Genomic DNA, 16128 nt, shown 5'->3' with positions numbered 1-16128 from the left:
CCTATTTATCTACTTGCAATTTCTTGCTTTCGAACGGCTAGGTTGGCAGGAGCTGGAACTAGAGACGGGAACTCACTCCGTCATGCGGCACACTCGGGGGTCTCGAACTGCTGAATTACTGACCTTCCACAGCCTGCAGTTCAGCGTCTTAACCCCTTGAGCCACCACAGCTGTTAGTCCTTGATATATATTTTTTTAATGTACAGTTCTGCACTAATTTACCCCTCCTCCAAGTAGCTAAAGATTCCAGCAGTGTTCTACCAGTACTTTTCCTTTTAACTAAATTCCTAGTGTTCTTATCTCTATTACATGTTTACTTTAAAATAACCTTTTATCATTCTTAGAATCATCTCCACACTCTGGTCAACATGACGTTTCCTATTCTCTTCTTTGTTTATCTCAAGTTAATTGGTGGGATCCAAACTAAATTGGCCACTTTCACTGAGTCCTCCTCCTTTCGGCTCTCATGTTGTTCCTCGGGGTCCCCTGTCCTCTAGGAGCAATATTTTGTGGACAACAATGGGCAGCAGTTGCAGGGGTAGGCCAGGGTTGTTCCGCTCAGCTAATGGAAAATTTCGTGCGGCTCGAGCCTCATATTTCCTAATGAGCTGTGGGTCAAAACTGCTGTCATCGGCTTGAGAAAGAAGAGTTGGATGAAGTAAGAGCTGACTTCATACACAGAGAGAATAGTTGTTGGGGCCCTGTGAGATGGCTCTGCATCCGGGGCTTTTGGCTGAGCTGTTCTGTAGACATTACTGAAAATTTCACATTTCCGATGGTGTGAAACTAGCAGACAGTTTTTGCTGCTGTTCATTCTTCTCCGAGCACATAACTCTCACCATAACAATTAGTGACACACAGGAAGACGAATAGTGTTCAAAGAAGGTGATCTCATTGTGCACTCATAAAAATCTTTCTTTTTTCCTCTCCTTCTATAAATAATAGAAGATCGGATGTAAAAATGGTGGTGAAACAAATGGCCGGTACCCTTCGGTGATAGAATTTGGAAAATATGAAATTCAAACCTGGTACTCCTCACCTTACCCACAGGAATACTCAAAGTAAGAGGGCAATTCCTGTATTTTATATGCAGGATAGAAAGAAAGTACAAGCCATTTCATGACAGATTAAATTTCATTAAAACACCCGCAGCTCACAAAGTGATCACCTTTCATATTACTTGCAAAGCCTTTCAAGCTAATACCTTGAAAGGTTAAATTTACAACACCCTCTTGCTGTTTTTATTCTCAATCATATATTGTTATTGAAACAACATGATGTGAATTTGGCCATGCTAAAATAAGGGGAGTTTGGACTGGACTCTTGCTCTTTGTTCAGCTGCAGTTTGAAATGACTGATACGAATGGTTTGTGTGTCACTGAGAAATTAGGGGTCTAGTTTCAACGGACATTAAACCTGCATGATTATGAACACAATGAGCTGGGGCAGTCCCTTGAAAATGTGTGTCATGAAATGGAAACCTGTTACTGCTAACAGGGATGCATGCAAGTATTGTAGCAGGCCTTCCTTGCCCAAATATCTTTAATTATTGAGCCATGAAAACTCAGATTTGATACCCACCCCAATAATTAATTGCACTCTGATTATGAACACTTTGAACCTTGTTGAAATGTTATGTAGTCAATTTGTTATGATTTATAAGGAGCTTCTTTTTTTGGCACTGAAGTGAAGCGTTGGACTTGAACACCAATGTAATATTCAGAAGAAACGGTGCATATTAACACTGTGTGAATCAGAGCAGAGCAGCGGCTGGAAATGTTGGGCACAGAAGTGGGGAAACTATGCTTCAAGTACATGCTCAGCAGGTGAAAATTTCAGGATGGTCTTGAACAAAGATTTGTCAGTCCCCATCCTGAGCCAGGAGCCGTAGCCCGAGAATACGGGTTGGAAGGGGGGAGGGAGGTTCAGTTCTCTGGCTCAAATAGTGTTTGCCTTCATGTTTGGTGGTGAATCTTATGAGAAGGCAATTGCAAAACTCGTATTTCTGAGCACCGGGAATCAGAGTTCAAAAAATAACAGGTTTAAAATGGCGGGACTCTGTTTAGGTTTGCTCTGCAAGTTACTTAAACCTGTGAGGAATAAAACGACTCTGCCTGACGAAGATAGCAGCTTGTCACATAGATATCATGACCAGATGCTGAAGTTAGTTAAGAGTCCTGGAATTGTGCATACCAATATTCTGAATAAGAATAAGCTACCAGCATTCTGAATAAGATAAGCTATATTTGTTGTGTTAGCAGGAAAGTGCACTCTTGTCTCCTTCATTAATCGCTCTTTCAGAGAAATGGAAGAAAAGTTCAGGGTTACTTAAACCAAAGTAACTGCTCAGGAAATAATGGGATGATTTGCATTTTATTTCTGTCCTGGATCAACACTGTCTGGAAGCTGTTTTCATAAATGCATTTTGAGAGATGTTGCACACAGTTTTGTTGAGCCACATGCAGTCCTGGTCCTTGTTTGCTCAAAACAGTTTTTGTCTCCAGTTAAGGCAGAGTAGCCATGTTAGCTGGTGGAGGGTTTCTGAGCAGTCGGCCTTCACCCGAAAGGGCTGTTAGGACCCTGACCTTTTAATGAACTTGTCACCAAGAAGGTAGATCGGGATGGGCCGCTGTAGCAGTAGAAAAGAGCAAGTGTCCAGTAGCACCTTAAAGAATAACAAAAGAAAGACTAACGAAATGCATGGCAGGTTAAGAGCTTTCGTGAGACACTGCTCACTTCTTCAGATACTGCCACATATTTTGTTATATTTCTGGCCACTGTGTGACCCAGAGTGTTGGACTGGATGGGCCACTGGCCTGATCCAACATTGGCTTCTCTTATGTTCTTATGTTCTTACCTTAGTCTTTAAGGTGCTACTGGACTCTTGCTCTTTGTTACCGAGATCTATGTTCTCTGTTTTTAAACAAAAGCATGCTTTAACTTTTTTTTTGTAATGCATTTGGGGAACAGTTGGCTTTTTTTAACTATAATACATGAAGCATTAGAGATACTGACTAGCTTGCTTTTTAAACTTCAACAGACTGTCAAAGCTTTTCCTGTGTGAATTCTGTCTTAAATACATGAAAAGTAAAAATATTTTGCTGAGACACTCAAAGAAGTGTGACTGGTTCCATCCTCCAGCGAACGAAATCTACAGAAGGAAGGACCTTTCAGTGTTTGAGGTAAGCAAAGTTTTATTTGTCTCAGGAAGCACTGTGGGCTGATTGGATGGCGGGACCCCAGGTTTGCCCCTGTGGTGCGATGTCTTGCGTGACTGAATGCTCTGCAGCAATGAGTAGCTCAAGTCTTGTGGGTGTGGGTGTGATTCTGAAACACATCCCAGGGTTGCTCGCGATAGAAACACACGGCAGAGCCCTCAGAGAGGGGCTTTCGTCCTCGCGCCATGGCAGACTCGTTCTAGGAGGAAGCACTTCAGCAGTGTTCTTGGGGCATTTCGGCTGGGAAGGAAATTGTAAGGCAAATATACTATAATATTACCATTACATTATTTCTTTTATTATTGTGAGTTTTCACTGTCAGATATCTGACTGGTGGATGGTGTTCTGCCGTTCGAGATCTAACCAGGCTCTTGGGAATTGCGGAGGTATCTTTGCAGGATTCTTGCAGTTCTGAGCAACGCTGTCTTCTGGAGCTGAGCGGGTGTGATTTGCTGAAGGCCCAGAATGTCCAGGCGTTCCTGGAGACTTCTAGGCACTGCTCCAGGGGCTCCAGTGACAACTGGCCCAATGGTCACCTTCTTTCCCCAGAGGGGCTGTTGTTGTTGTTGTTGTTGTTATTTTTACCAAGTGCCAAGAGATTACCCTGCTTGACCCAGAACAGCTTTTGTCCATGGGTGTGCTCCCAAATCTGTAATAAATCACTAGAATGGTCTGGCTCAGAAGGCGGGGGTTGAAAGAAAAATCTACGCTCAATTGCAGTTGCTTGTGCACTTATGTAGCTTTTTGTGTTTGTATGTTTTGTAAACATTGTATGTTTTTAAAGCTCAAACATACTTTGTATCTTCATAATAAGCTAGCAGATCAATCATGGGGCAGGCGACAGGGGCTTCTTCCAGCTGCTTCTTCAAGTTGCTCGACCGTTAAAGTTAATTGGAAAATGTGATATGGGAAGTGGCCCTCAGTGAGATCATGCAGTAGTCTTTCGAAGAGTCTTTAGTGTTTATCATTCATTGAATTCTTAACAAGACACTGAAGAGCCTCTACATCTTATTTTCCTTTCATTTTTCCAATGAACCTAGAGAGAGGCATATTTTTGTACACGTCTCCTCCTGTGCAGATCTTTGATAAGTCAAAGAGGAGGCATTTCATTATGATAAGCGTTTCCCAGAGAACAATACAACCCCCTGCTTTGGATCCCCCCCCCCCCACTCCTCTTCAGTCTGCCGAAGAAATTAATCTTCAGCCTCTTCCTCTGGAAAACAGTCATATAAGCTGTCAGCCCCCCCCCACCCTCCAGAATTTCTCTTATGGCCAAATGTGGTATTGAAAGACTTGAAATATATATAATCCATGTGAATTTGACAGGCACTTGATTAAAAAGAAGTTCAGTTAAATCTTTAAATCAGCAAATGTTTAAATCAAGTTCTGCTTTCTCATCTCCTCAAGTAAAATAGATCCCAGCTGATATCAGGAACTGTTTAGAACCCATCCAGCATTCTGTGCTTTCTCCATGGTGGCTCCTGCCTTGTGGAATGATTTGCCCAAGGAGATCAGGGGAGCTCCCCCTCTCTCCTGGCCTTCTGCAAACTAAGCAAAATCAAACGGCTCAGGAGGGCTTTTCTGCGCAGGTAATAGAGTAGCTCTGTACAAAATGGGTGTTGTAAGTCGCATCCTATGGATGTGATCTCTGTACCGCTTGGTGTGTGTCGTGTGAGTACTTCTGCGGCGCTTCAGTTCTTTCTGGGGCCTCCCAGGCTTCTTGTGATTCTGTGTCACAATAGGTCAGCTGTATGTCAGTTGGACTCAGTCCACCTTGAATCCCTGTGAGGAAGGTGGACTATAAATGATATAAATAAACTAATAGGTTCAGTAGATAAGGCAAGAGCTGTCTAGGCGGCAAGCCAATTTATGCACGCCCGTGGAGACTCGTGGATCCAATTGGATTCCAGAATGCTCTGCGGGATCCGATGCCTTCCAGTGCCTCGTTAGATGAGCTGGTAGAGGACTGGAACTCCCGTCTCTGTAAAGCCATTGATAAGGTTGTTCCTTAACATCCTTTGAAATCCCGTGGCAGATCGTCCCCCTGGTTAATTTCTGAACTAAAGAGGATGAAACGAAACTCAGATGACTTGAGTGAGTTTGGCAATGGGATCATGACGAAGCTGTCAAGAGCACCCTTTAGGACATTGATGAAAGCCTATGAGGTGGTGTGAAAGGCTGCGAAGAAAGAGTTCTTCTCTGCCTCTGTCATGTCTAGAGATGTGAAGGCCCGGAAATAAACCGGAAAAATTAGGTAAAAAAACAGTTTTTTCCAGTTTTTTTCCTGAAGGCTTTTTGTTTTTTTCCGAAAAATTGGAAAAATTGAAAAAAGAAAAGAAAAAAAATGGATTATGGAACGTTTTATTTTAACATGATGAATAAAATATTTTAAGACAAGGTGTTCAAATATTTTCCAAATCATTTCTAAAATATATATATATGGTATCAGATTGATCTAATTTCTGTGCACTGAGGACAAGCAAGTCCTACGTTACAAACTGAACTCTCCAATGCAAGAACAAGATGCATTTCTTCCTTTAGGAGGTGCGATTGTCAGAAGAAAATAACAAAGTTTCAGTTTTGTTTTTGCATGGGGGTGGGTATTCTGTTTGTAATAATTGTTTGGATACACTATATTTTTAATATGCTAGTTGTGATAATTTCATGCCAAGTAAAAATGTCCATAGTCATATTTTATGTTCCTAAAGTAACAGAATGACTTTCAATCTAGAAAAGACAAAAAAAATGCTAATGTAGCATTTTTTCAATTTTTCCGGAAATTTCGTTTTTTTTCCGAGCTTCAAAATTTCCGGAAATTTTGAAGCTCTCTGTCCACTAACTCACACCCGGCACAATTACTTAGGGTGATTTGGTCTTTGACATCCTTGACAAAAGGGAATGAAAACAATAGGAATTCGACAATTGGCTGTTAGGCATTTGCAAGCTTTTTTGCCAGGGCCTGCCTGCTAACATTGATGCAGTAAGTGAACTGGAGGCCCCTCGACCATCTTTGGAGTAGCCTGCTCTCCTCTGCTGATCTTGAAGGATCCTGGGTGCTGTCAGACCAGCCACGCGCCCCTTGGCCCATGCCCCTCATGGCTGGTGAAAGCTGGTGGCGAGGGAATACGGGGCCCATTGAGGGAACTTATCAACTAGTCCCTGGAAATAGGGACCTATCCGGAGGGCCTCAAGGAGGCTGTGATTACACTGCTTTTGGAAAAACCAGCTCTGGATTCTTCTGATCCTACCCATTACCGCCTGGTTTCGAACTTATTGTTCCTGGGCAAGGTAATTGAGAAAGCAGTGGCTGAACAGCTCCAGGATTTCGCTGGATCTGTTCCAGTCCAGTTTCCGCCCTGGCCATGGGACAGAAACGGTGTTGGTCCCCTTGGCAGACGATCTCCGTAGACAACTGGATCGAGGTGGGTCGGCGCTGCTATTCTTATGAGATCTTGCAGCAGCGTTTGACACGGTCAGTTATGATCTTCTGACCCACTGCCCCACTGACGTGGGAGTTCGCGGGGTAGCCCTTCAGTGGCTGACCTCATTTCTCCACGGTCGGGGACAACAAAAGGTGGTGCTAGAGGAGGGGGTGTCCTCTGGATACCCCTTGGAGTGCGGGGTCCCTCAGGTCCCTCCTTTCCCCAATGTTGTTTAACATCTATATGTGCCCCCTCACCCGGTTGGCATGGATTTCAGGCTTGGGTGTCACCAATGTGCTGATTTCACCCAGTTGTGTCTGTTTTTGGACGGCCACCCAGATGCCACCCCAAAAAAATCTGGCCATGGGTTTGGAAGCTGTGGTGGGTGGTCAAAAAAGAGCAGGCTGAGACTGAATCCAACAAAGACGAAGGTTCTGTGGCTGGGGGGGGGGGCTTCAGGGCTCGGGTTCAGCTGACTGGCTCTTGACAGGACGCCATTAACACTGGTGCAGTCCGGTGAGCGCCTGGGTGTAATCCTGAATATCTCCCTTAATGTGGTGGCCCAGGTCACACATGCATCTATGCCAGGCCCAGCAGCTGGCCCCTTTCCTGTCGAGCTCTGACATGGCCACAGTAATCCATTCAGCGGTCACCTCCCTGCTAGACTACTATAACTTTCTCTATGCTGGCCTGCCCTTGAGACTGACCTGGAAGCTCCAGGTGATCCAGAATGCGGCAGCCTGTGTCCTAACAAGAACATCGTGGACTGCACATATTCAGCCTGTGCTGTTCCAGCTGCACTGGCTTCCAGTGGAGCACCGAGTCAAGTTCAAGGGTTTGGTTCTGACATTCAAGGCCTTGCGTGGTCTGGGACCGATGTATCTGCGGGACCGCCTCCTCTGTTGCACCCCTGAGAGAGCGGTACACTCTTCCCAGAACAACTTGCTGGTAGTCCCCAGTCCTAGAGATATCGGGCTGTCCTCACGCAGTGTTCCCTCTAAGCTGAGTTAGTGTGAGCTAGCTCACAGTTTTTTAGCCTCCGGCTCACACATTTTTGTCTTAGCTCGGGAAGGAGGGCTCTAGAGCAAACTGATTTATGCAGTAACCAAATCACCTGCTCACAACTTTAATGCCAGTAGCTCACAAAGTAGGATTTTTGCTCAAAGGACTCCACAGCTTAGAGGGAACAGTGGCCCTGGCCCCAACCTGGTGGAACTCTCTGCCAAATAACATCAGGGCCCTGCTGGATCTTATGCAATTCTGCCGGCCCTGTAAGGCAGAGATGTTCTGCCAGGGGTTTGGTTGAGGACAGCAATGGTTGTCTGGAATCCTACCTGGATTCCTATTCCTTATGGAAGTTATCCCCCCCCTCCCTCCCCCCACGGACATGCGACTCGGGAGGGACCTGCAAAAAAAATTGCCACTTGCTTTTAATTATTGTATACTGCTGGAATATGGTTTGTATTTTTTTTTAGAATTTTGTACATCACCTAGAGCCCCACAACTGTGGGGATAGGCGATTAATAAATGGAATGTAATACATAAACAATAAATAAATAAGAGCTGCAGACCAGTCACCTGTCAGGACTGCTGCTGCAAAGGCTCTTGCCACGCTGATCAGGCCATGCAGGATGCCAGGTTGGCGTAGCCTGTTCTCCAGGGCCCTGTCTTCGACGGGTGGCTTCGGGCTTGGCTTTGGTTAGACTTGTAGATGGGCTGGAAGTTTTCTTTTTTTTTTGGTAAACAAATTTTATTTTCTCAGGAATACAACATATAAAACATTTCATTCTATCAATTGTCTACCCCATTCCCAGTTCCTCCCCTCCCTCCAATGGCTGGGCTGGAAGTTTTCTTGTAGAAAAGTTAGGCATAGATATTTTAAACAAACACACAATGAAGAGTAAGTAAGAGATCTGGGGAGTACACAACGAAATAGGTAGTCTGAAGCATGCCTGTAAAAGAACACGCAGGCTTTCCCTTTAGCAAATAAAGGAAAGCAACTCTGTGTGTATGTGTGTGTGTGCATTTTCTCAGTCTTTCTGTCCATATGCAATGATCCACATGAACAACTGCCGCAGCCTTCTCTGGCAAGTATTCATGACCCTGTTTTTAAGTTTTGTTGTTGTTGTTGTCTGGACGACAAGTCCTAATGCAAAAGTCATGGAGTGCTGGGAAACCAGCATGCACCTTTGTAAGATGCCTTTGTGGGCAGGTGGGGGACCACTTACCTTAACTCTGCTCATCAGCGTTACCAAGCCTTTTCAGACTTGCAAAGGGGGGAACAGGCGTGGTCAGGAGAATAGACCGGGTTGCTGATTTTGTGCAAGCTCAAAGACAGGTCTTTCTGATACTGACGCGGCTGCTAGCTCAGTTTGTCTTTAAACGAATTGAGTAAGCATTTTGAAATGGTCTCTTTGTAACATTTGTAATGTTACCATGGTGGATCGCATTATTCCATTTATTAATTTTCTGTACATCATGTATGCTCTTTCTCACTGAGAATCAGGGTGCATGACACAGTATAAGAAATTTAAACTAACCCGGAATGGGACACCCAGGAAACATTTCAGTAGAGGCTCGAATTTCAGAAATGTGAAAATGAGCGAAAACCAATCTGAAATGCAGCATAAGCATTAACATTCAAGGGATGAACTCTCGTGCGCATGCACGCTTATTTGAAAAAGTGTGCATGCACACGAAAGCTCTTGACTTGAATAAAGCTTTGTTGGTCTTAAAGGTGCTGCTGGGCTCTAAATTTGTTCTAGCAGCACAACTAAACTCTTGCTGCAGAGAATGCACTCAAAAGCAGCTTTCTGTTTGGATGTAGCCATTGAGATTAGATCATGGCGGCTGAAAGAACTCTGTTACTCAGGTATGTTCAATTCCTGTCTTTTATTTTAATAGGTGCTTTACTAAAGTGACTGTTGCTCATATAATAAAGCTGTCTGTTTTTCTGTTCTGAGCACTGTGGAGAAAGGGTGGGATAAAATGAAAGAAATATTCACGTTCTCTCTCTTTAACAGCCTGATCATATGTTCATAAAATCGTTTGCAGGAGAGGGGGGAATATGTTTTATAGACACACTCACATACATACATAGAGTAACTTATGCTAAATGTGAAAAAGGTCAAAGGATTTTGAGCAAACTGTAATGGAATTTGTGTTCTGTCCTTCCTATGCTGAAATTCTGATATTGAAAATTCTCTTCTCCTCACTTTATAGGTTGATGGGAACATGAGCAAAATTTATTGCCAAAATCTTTGCCTGTTAGCAAAGCTCTTTCTGGACCACAAAACCTTATATTATGATGTTGAGCCATTCCTTTTCTACGTTCTCACAAAGAATGACAAGAAAGGGTGCCACTTAGTTGGATACTTCTCTAAGGTAAAAGTTTGATATTATTATAGGAATTCCTTGTTTGTATTCCAAAACTAAAATAATTGTTGCTTTAGAGGACCGCACCCAAAGAGTGGTGGTCAATGGCGTTTCCTCAGATTGGAGGGAGGTGTCCAGATGGGTGCCTGGGACAGGGCTCGGTTTTCGGCCCGGTACTTTTCAATATTTTTATCAATGATCTGGATGAAGGGGTAGAAGGGCTACTCATTAAATTTGCTGATGATACCAAATTGGGAGGAGTAGCAAACACCCAAGGAGATAGAGTTAAAATTCAGCAAGACCCGAATACTCTGGAGAAGTGGGCAGTTGCAAACAGGATGCAATTCAAGACAGATAAATGCACAGTATTACATCTGGGCCACAAAAATGTCAAGCACAAATACTGGATGGGGGATACGTTTCTGGGGAGTAGTGTATGCGAAAGAGCTCTTGGGGTAAGAGTGGACTGTAAACTAAATATGAGCAGTCAGTATGATGCAGTGGCAAAAAATGCAAATTCAGTCTTGGGTTGTATTAAAAGGGCCACAGCATTGAAATTGCAGGAGGTCCTAGCCCCTCTGTAATCTGCCTTGGTCAGGCCGCACCTGGAGTCCTGTGTGCAGTTCTGGAGGCCTCACTTCAGAAAGGATGTGGACAAAGTCGAGAGGGTGCAGAAGAGAGTGACGAGGATGATCAGGATCTGGAGACTGAGCCCTACGAGGAAAGGCTAAGGGCCTTGGGAATGTCCAGTGTGGAGAAGAGGAGATTGAGGGGGGACATGATTGCCCTCTTTCAATATTTGAAAGGCTGTCATTTGGAGGAAGGCAAGGAGCTGTTCCAGTTGGCAGTAGAGGATAGGACCCGAAGCAACGGGTTTAAATTACATGCAGAAAGGTATCGGCTGGATATTAGGAAAAACACTTTCACTGTCAGAGTGGTTCAAGGGTGGAATCCTCTGCCTAGGGAGGTTGTGAGCTCCCCTTCACTGGCAGCTTTCAAGAAGAGGCTGGACAAATATTTGTCAGAGATGCTTTAGGCTGCTCCTGCATTGGGCAGGGGGTTGGACTAGATGGTCTGTATGGCCCCTTCCAACTCTTTTGATTCTATGATTATCCATTTAGCACACTTTTCTGAAATACGAACAAGTGCAGTATTATTTCTTAAGCACCCAGGGAGATACTGATCGCCACTTTGGGATCAGGAAGCAATTTTCTCCAGGGCAGTTTGACCAGGGTTCCTGGAGGGTGTTTTTTTTTTGGGGGGGGGTCATCTTCTGGGCATGGAGTAGGGGGTCATTGGGAGGGTGGGGGGGATGTAGATGTGAATTTCCTGCATTGTGAAGGGGGTTGGACTAGATGACCCCGGAGGTCCCTTCAAACTATATTATTCTGTGATTGTCAGTTTCCCTTATCATGGGCTGACATTGACCAAGATTAAGTAATCATGGTCTTTCAAAGCATTTGTTGCTGTTTATCATTGGATGGATTTTTAATCTTTTTGGGATTGTTTTTCTTAATAGAAGCGTCACTGCTTAACAAACAAGATGATTAATCAGTTTTAAAAATAAGTGTGTTGCTGCATTTATCATGGCTTTCATGGATGGTGGGCTAAGGTAATAGCCCCGGACTGTGCATACTAACATTCTGAGGTGTTTGAACTGTGCGTGTGTGCTGATGGCTTTGGACCAAGTGGGGCATTTCTAGTGAATTCCCATCCCTTGCTGTAAACTAGAAAATACAGTTCTGCTGCTATTTATTACCACGTATTCTATGAAGAAACTGACATGAACCTCTAGACTTTCTATTTGCTCCAGACTCTAGTTCACCTTTGAATATGTTAACTAGTCATAGGAAGTCAAGACATTCTTGAATTAATGTGAAGAGAAGGTCTTATGAGTTGTGTTTGCCTAAACTAATTTCCCCTCTCTCTGGGCACCTATTTTCTAGGCCTAGCACTTCAAAAGTTTTATTTCTTGTAAAACTGTGTAACTGAATAGCTGGATACACTAAGAGTTTTGGCTTGCTACATATTTATGGAAACTCAGTTTTAAACACAACCCCTGTAAACATACTTTTTAAAAGTAAAATGTTATTGAAAATATGAAGAAAATAATAAGAAGAAATGGTATAATATTAACATCATAATAATAGGCAAAGGCTTTCACCCACCAAAGGAATTAGACTTTAATTCACTGAGGCCAACCTCTGTGGTTGCGTACTTAACTTGAACATCAGGCCATAGACAAAAGCATGTGCAGCAGGAACCTGTGCGGAAAAGATGACTGAACATGTTGAACATCTTGGTGGCTTCCCTGTTCTTTAGCAGCTGTAAGAATTATGAATGACAGAATATTATTGTCGTCTTGGCAAATGGTCAGTGGAGGAGGAGAGAATGTGACAAGGGGATTTTTGAGACAAAATCTCACCTTCCTGGAAATTCTCCTTGTAATGCTGTACTGGAGGACATTTGCTTGTTGGTTTTGGGGTGTGGTCTGCTGAAGTGGGTCACAAGCCCTGGAAAGTGAGCTGCTCTTCTGCTTCAAGGAGTGAATATAGTGCTTAAAAGTGATGCTACTTATGAAAATTATTTTTCAACCTGTCTCTTCCATACTTTCCTAAATTGTCTTGGAATCAAATCCTAGATCTCATGTTGCTGGCTGTACACATCTGCATGTTGTTTTGATATTTTAGAAAAAACATTGCCTTGTCTGTCACTGTGCCAAAGATCTGAGTTTTATGCTTGGACAGCATTGATCAGAGGTGTCAAACATAAGGACCGGGGGCCTTACTTTTTACTTTTTTCCCACCATAGAGAACAATGGAGGGGATAGGGGCAACCTGTTTGGGGGCCCGCAAAATTGGACCCCCTGGTCCAATGCTCTTGAAACATGGTTGGTACCTTGAGGAGAGGCTCCAGCAGCTACCCTGTGAGTTTGGAGCCTCTCCCTCAAGCCCCCTCCCCTCCAGCCCCCAGAATATACCCTATGCTTTTGCTATTGACTTCAATGGCCCATAGGATATAATGGGGCCGAATTGCTGCCGAAATTCGGCGGCAAGCCGATTCAGATCAGAGACTCTGAACCGGCCTGTAGCAGCACGAAAGGGGTCCAAATGGGCCATTTTCAGGGGTGCATTCGGTTCGGGGGTGCACATCCCTACTCTTAACAGTGGATGTCAGTGCTAGTGGCACACCATCCAGAGCTGAGAGTTGACACTCCAAACCTGAATCCCCCCTTCTCAGCCACAGAACCTCTGTCTTAGATGGATTCCGTCTCAGACATGTTGTCTGTTGTGAAGATAATCTAGTGAGTTCTTCCCCAATTCCTCTGCTTCTGAGAAAGTTTTTCCCTTCCGTGAATTTTTTTTGAGAGACAACTCAAAGCAGAATGGGTAAAATCCATGTCAAATCGACAGTTTCCAAATTTTGTTTAAAAATTTCCAATCTTTGCAAACAAGCTTTTGTAGTTCCCCCTGGTGGACGCCCCATAACAATCCTCCGGCTTGCTATTAGAAGATGGCCAAGGCTCCATCGGGGACACACTAGACAAAAGAGCGGAATTTGCTTCAAAGAGAGTGCATGAAGCCATTGCTATGGCGATTAAAGCTTCAGCCACAGCCTCTGTTGTCTCTAGGGCTGCCAAAGTTTGGATCACGAAGATGATCCAGTTACTACCTGAGAACAACTGCAGACTGTTAGAAGGAGCAAACAGAATCCTTAAAGTTAATTCCTTTATTGCGGGCGCAACTCTAGATACATTAACCTTTTCTTCAAAGGCTATGTGCTTGGCAAACGTACCTTCAGTCCAAATCCATACGGACAGCATATCCATTTCAAGGTGATAGGCTGTTCGGAGATCCCTGGGACAAAATTTGGTGTAGTGATTAAGTGCGCAAACTCTAATCTGGGAGAACCAGGTTTGAATCCCCACTCCTCCACATGCAGCTGCTGCATGACCTTGGGCAAGCCATAGTTCTGACAAGAGCTGTCCTTGAAAGGGCAGTTCTTGAAAGAGCTCTCTCAGTCCCACCTACCTCACTGGGTGTCTGTTGTGGAGAGCGGGAAAGGAGTTTGTAAGCTGCTCTGAGACTCCGAGTGAAGGGCGGGATATAAATCCAATCTCTTCTTCTCTTCTTCTGCTTCTTCTGATCAAGACCAGGGATAAGAGAAAGGCAATGCCCAAGACTCTTGTGCGTGCTGACCAAGGATCCTGACATATGCTGCCCAGATGCAGTCAAGAGGCCAAAAGACCAAATAGGGGATCCTCGCAACAATCCTTCTGAAGAGGCCCATTTAACACAGAATTCAATAAACAATCAAACAACAAAAATGCTACAGTATAACGTGATGGTAAACCACAAAAGCATGACTGGCTGCAGATTCGGGTGGGGGAGGTCGTCTCATTCATTTTCAAGAAGCCTCGAAGGCCTCTCAGGTGGACTCGTGGACAAGGCAACTAATATTTCAAGGCTACACCATAGAGTTCACCAAAATCCTACCGGATCGATTCCTAAGATCAAGTCAAGTCAAACAATCCATCACATAACATTCAAGGCCCTTCAACACTTAACCAGAATACAAACCATAGAGCTCGTTCCTCAGTCAGAAAAGGGACAGGGAGTTTACTCCATATTCTTCACTGTCCCAACGAAGAATGGAGATTGGAAAGCAATATTAGACCTCCGGTTTCTCAACAGTACATCAGGTTGAGACAGTCCAACATGGAAACACTCAGATCAATAACCAAAGCCCTGAAGCCAGTGGAATTCCTGACTTCCATAGACCTGACAGAAGCATATCTGCATATTCCAATCTTTCCACCACACAAAAGATTTCTCCATTTCTCTGTGGGGAGACTCCATCTCTATTTGGCCTCTCCATTCCTCCAAAAGTTTTTTCAAAGGTCTTGATCAACCTGGTTGTCCATTTACGGAAACAAGGCATACACATTCATCCTCACTTGAGGGGGAAACTGCTTGGAAGGTTTAGTTTCATTTTTCTTGCTGTCTTAGTGATGCTCCCTTATCTGTTTGTTTTATGTGCCTGACCTTGAATGCCTGGCTGTAACACCATCTTTGGGAATGCGGGACCGTTACATTCTGGCGGGCCCTTTCTATTGACCTGATTGGCTCTATGCCACTCAGTGACCCCCTTTGAACATTGTATATCTGTTCACCCTGTGCTTTTTGCTTTAGTCTTAACACAGAACCTGAAGTAGAGATGCTCTGCCAATTTTTTTGTTGTTGTTCAGTCACACAGTCGAGTCCAACTCTTCGCGACCCCATGGACCAGATCACGGCAGGCCTTCTGGTCTTCCGCCGTCCTCTGAAGTTTGCTCAATTTCATGTTCCTTGCATCTATGACACTGTCTTACCATCTCATCCTTTGCCGTCCCCGTCTTCTTTGACCTTCAATCTGCCAATACTGTATCAATAAACTTTCCTTCTGAAGAAGCGAGTTGTTGGTTCTGATTGTTGCAGGAGTCTCACAGAGTGTTAAGACTCACTTTGGTTCCTGAATTCGCACCCTACGATGGAAGGCTAAGAAGAGGGAACTGTGCCTACCACATCTGGTGAAGAAGTCCCGGTGACAACCACACCGCCCGTCATGACGACGGGGGCCACTTCTGGCGCAACCCGGATCCCTATGCTTGGACGCGATTCTCAGAGGAGACCTGTGAATTGTGGAGCACCCCAGCCTGACCCAGGATGGCAACCGGGGCTGGGAGGTTTGAGCCGGCGCCACCGAGGATGACCGCGAATGCAAGGGAACCCAGAGAGGACCGGCTGGAGCAGATGCAACTGGTGCTGCTGTCCAAGCAAGAAGAGCTGTGCCAAGAACTGCTCGAAGCCCTGATTTATTTATTTTATTTATTAAATTTTTACCCCGCCCTCCCGGCAAAGCTGCAGCTGGTCATGACCACAGTGCAGTATGTGATGGGACTGCACCGCCCTAGGGCAGGAGGCCAACCTGCCCCGGCTGGCCCGCCCGCTGGCCCGGCACAACTACCGCCGGTCCCACCTGCAGGACCTCCCGTAGCTCCACCGTCAGCACCGGTGCCTGCCCCAGTGCCAGGCCTCGAATGTCCAAAAGAGCTGCTAGACGCCACGTATGAT

General features: G+C 44.7%; 1 protein-coding gene across 4 annotated transcripts in view; it reads left to right on the top strand.

Moving 5' to 3' along the window:
- Nucleotides 1-16128, top strand: part of KAT6B (K(lysine) acetyltransferase 6B) — a 167671-nt gene that overhangs the window by 90479 nt on the left and 61064 nt on the right. For all 4 annotated transcript variants that reach the window (XM_015414530.1, XM_015414529.1, XM_015414528.1 and 1 more), the window contains exons 8-10: nt 946-1061; nt 3041-3182; nt 9863-10024. In XM_015414530.1, the coding sequence (XP_015270016.1) occupies nt 946-1061; nt 3041-3182; nt 9863-10024 (420 nt within the window). The remainder of the gene's footprint in view (nt 1-945; nt 1062-3040; nt 3183-9862; nt 10025-16128) is intronic.

The sequence above is a fragment of the Gekko japonicus genome, unplaced genomic scaffold (genome assembly GCF_001447785.1).
Source record: "Gekko japonicus isolate JY-2015 unplaced genomic scaffold, Gekko_japonicus_V1.1 scaffold484, whole genome shotgun sequence".
In the NCBI taxonomy this organism is placed as follows: Eukaryota; Metazoa; Chordata; class Lepidosauria; order Squamata; family Gekkonidae; genus Gekko; species Gekko japonicus.
This window is presented reverse-complemented; position numbering and strand designations above follow the sequence as displayed.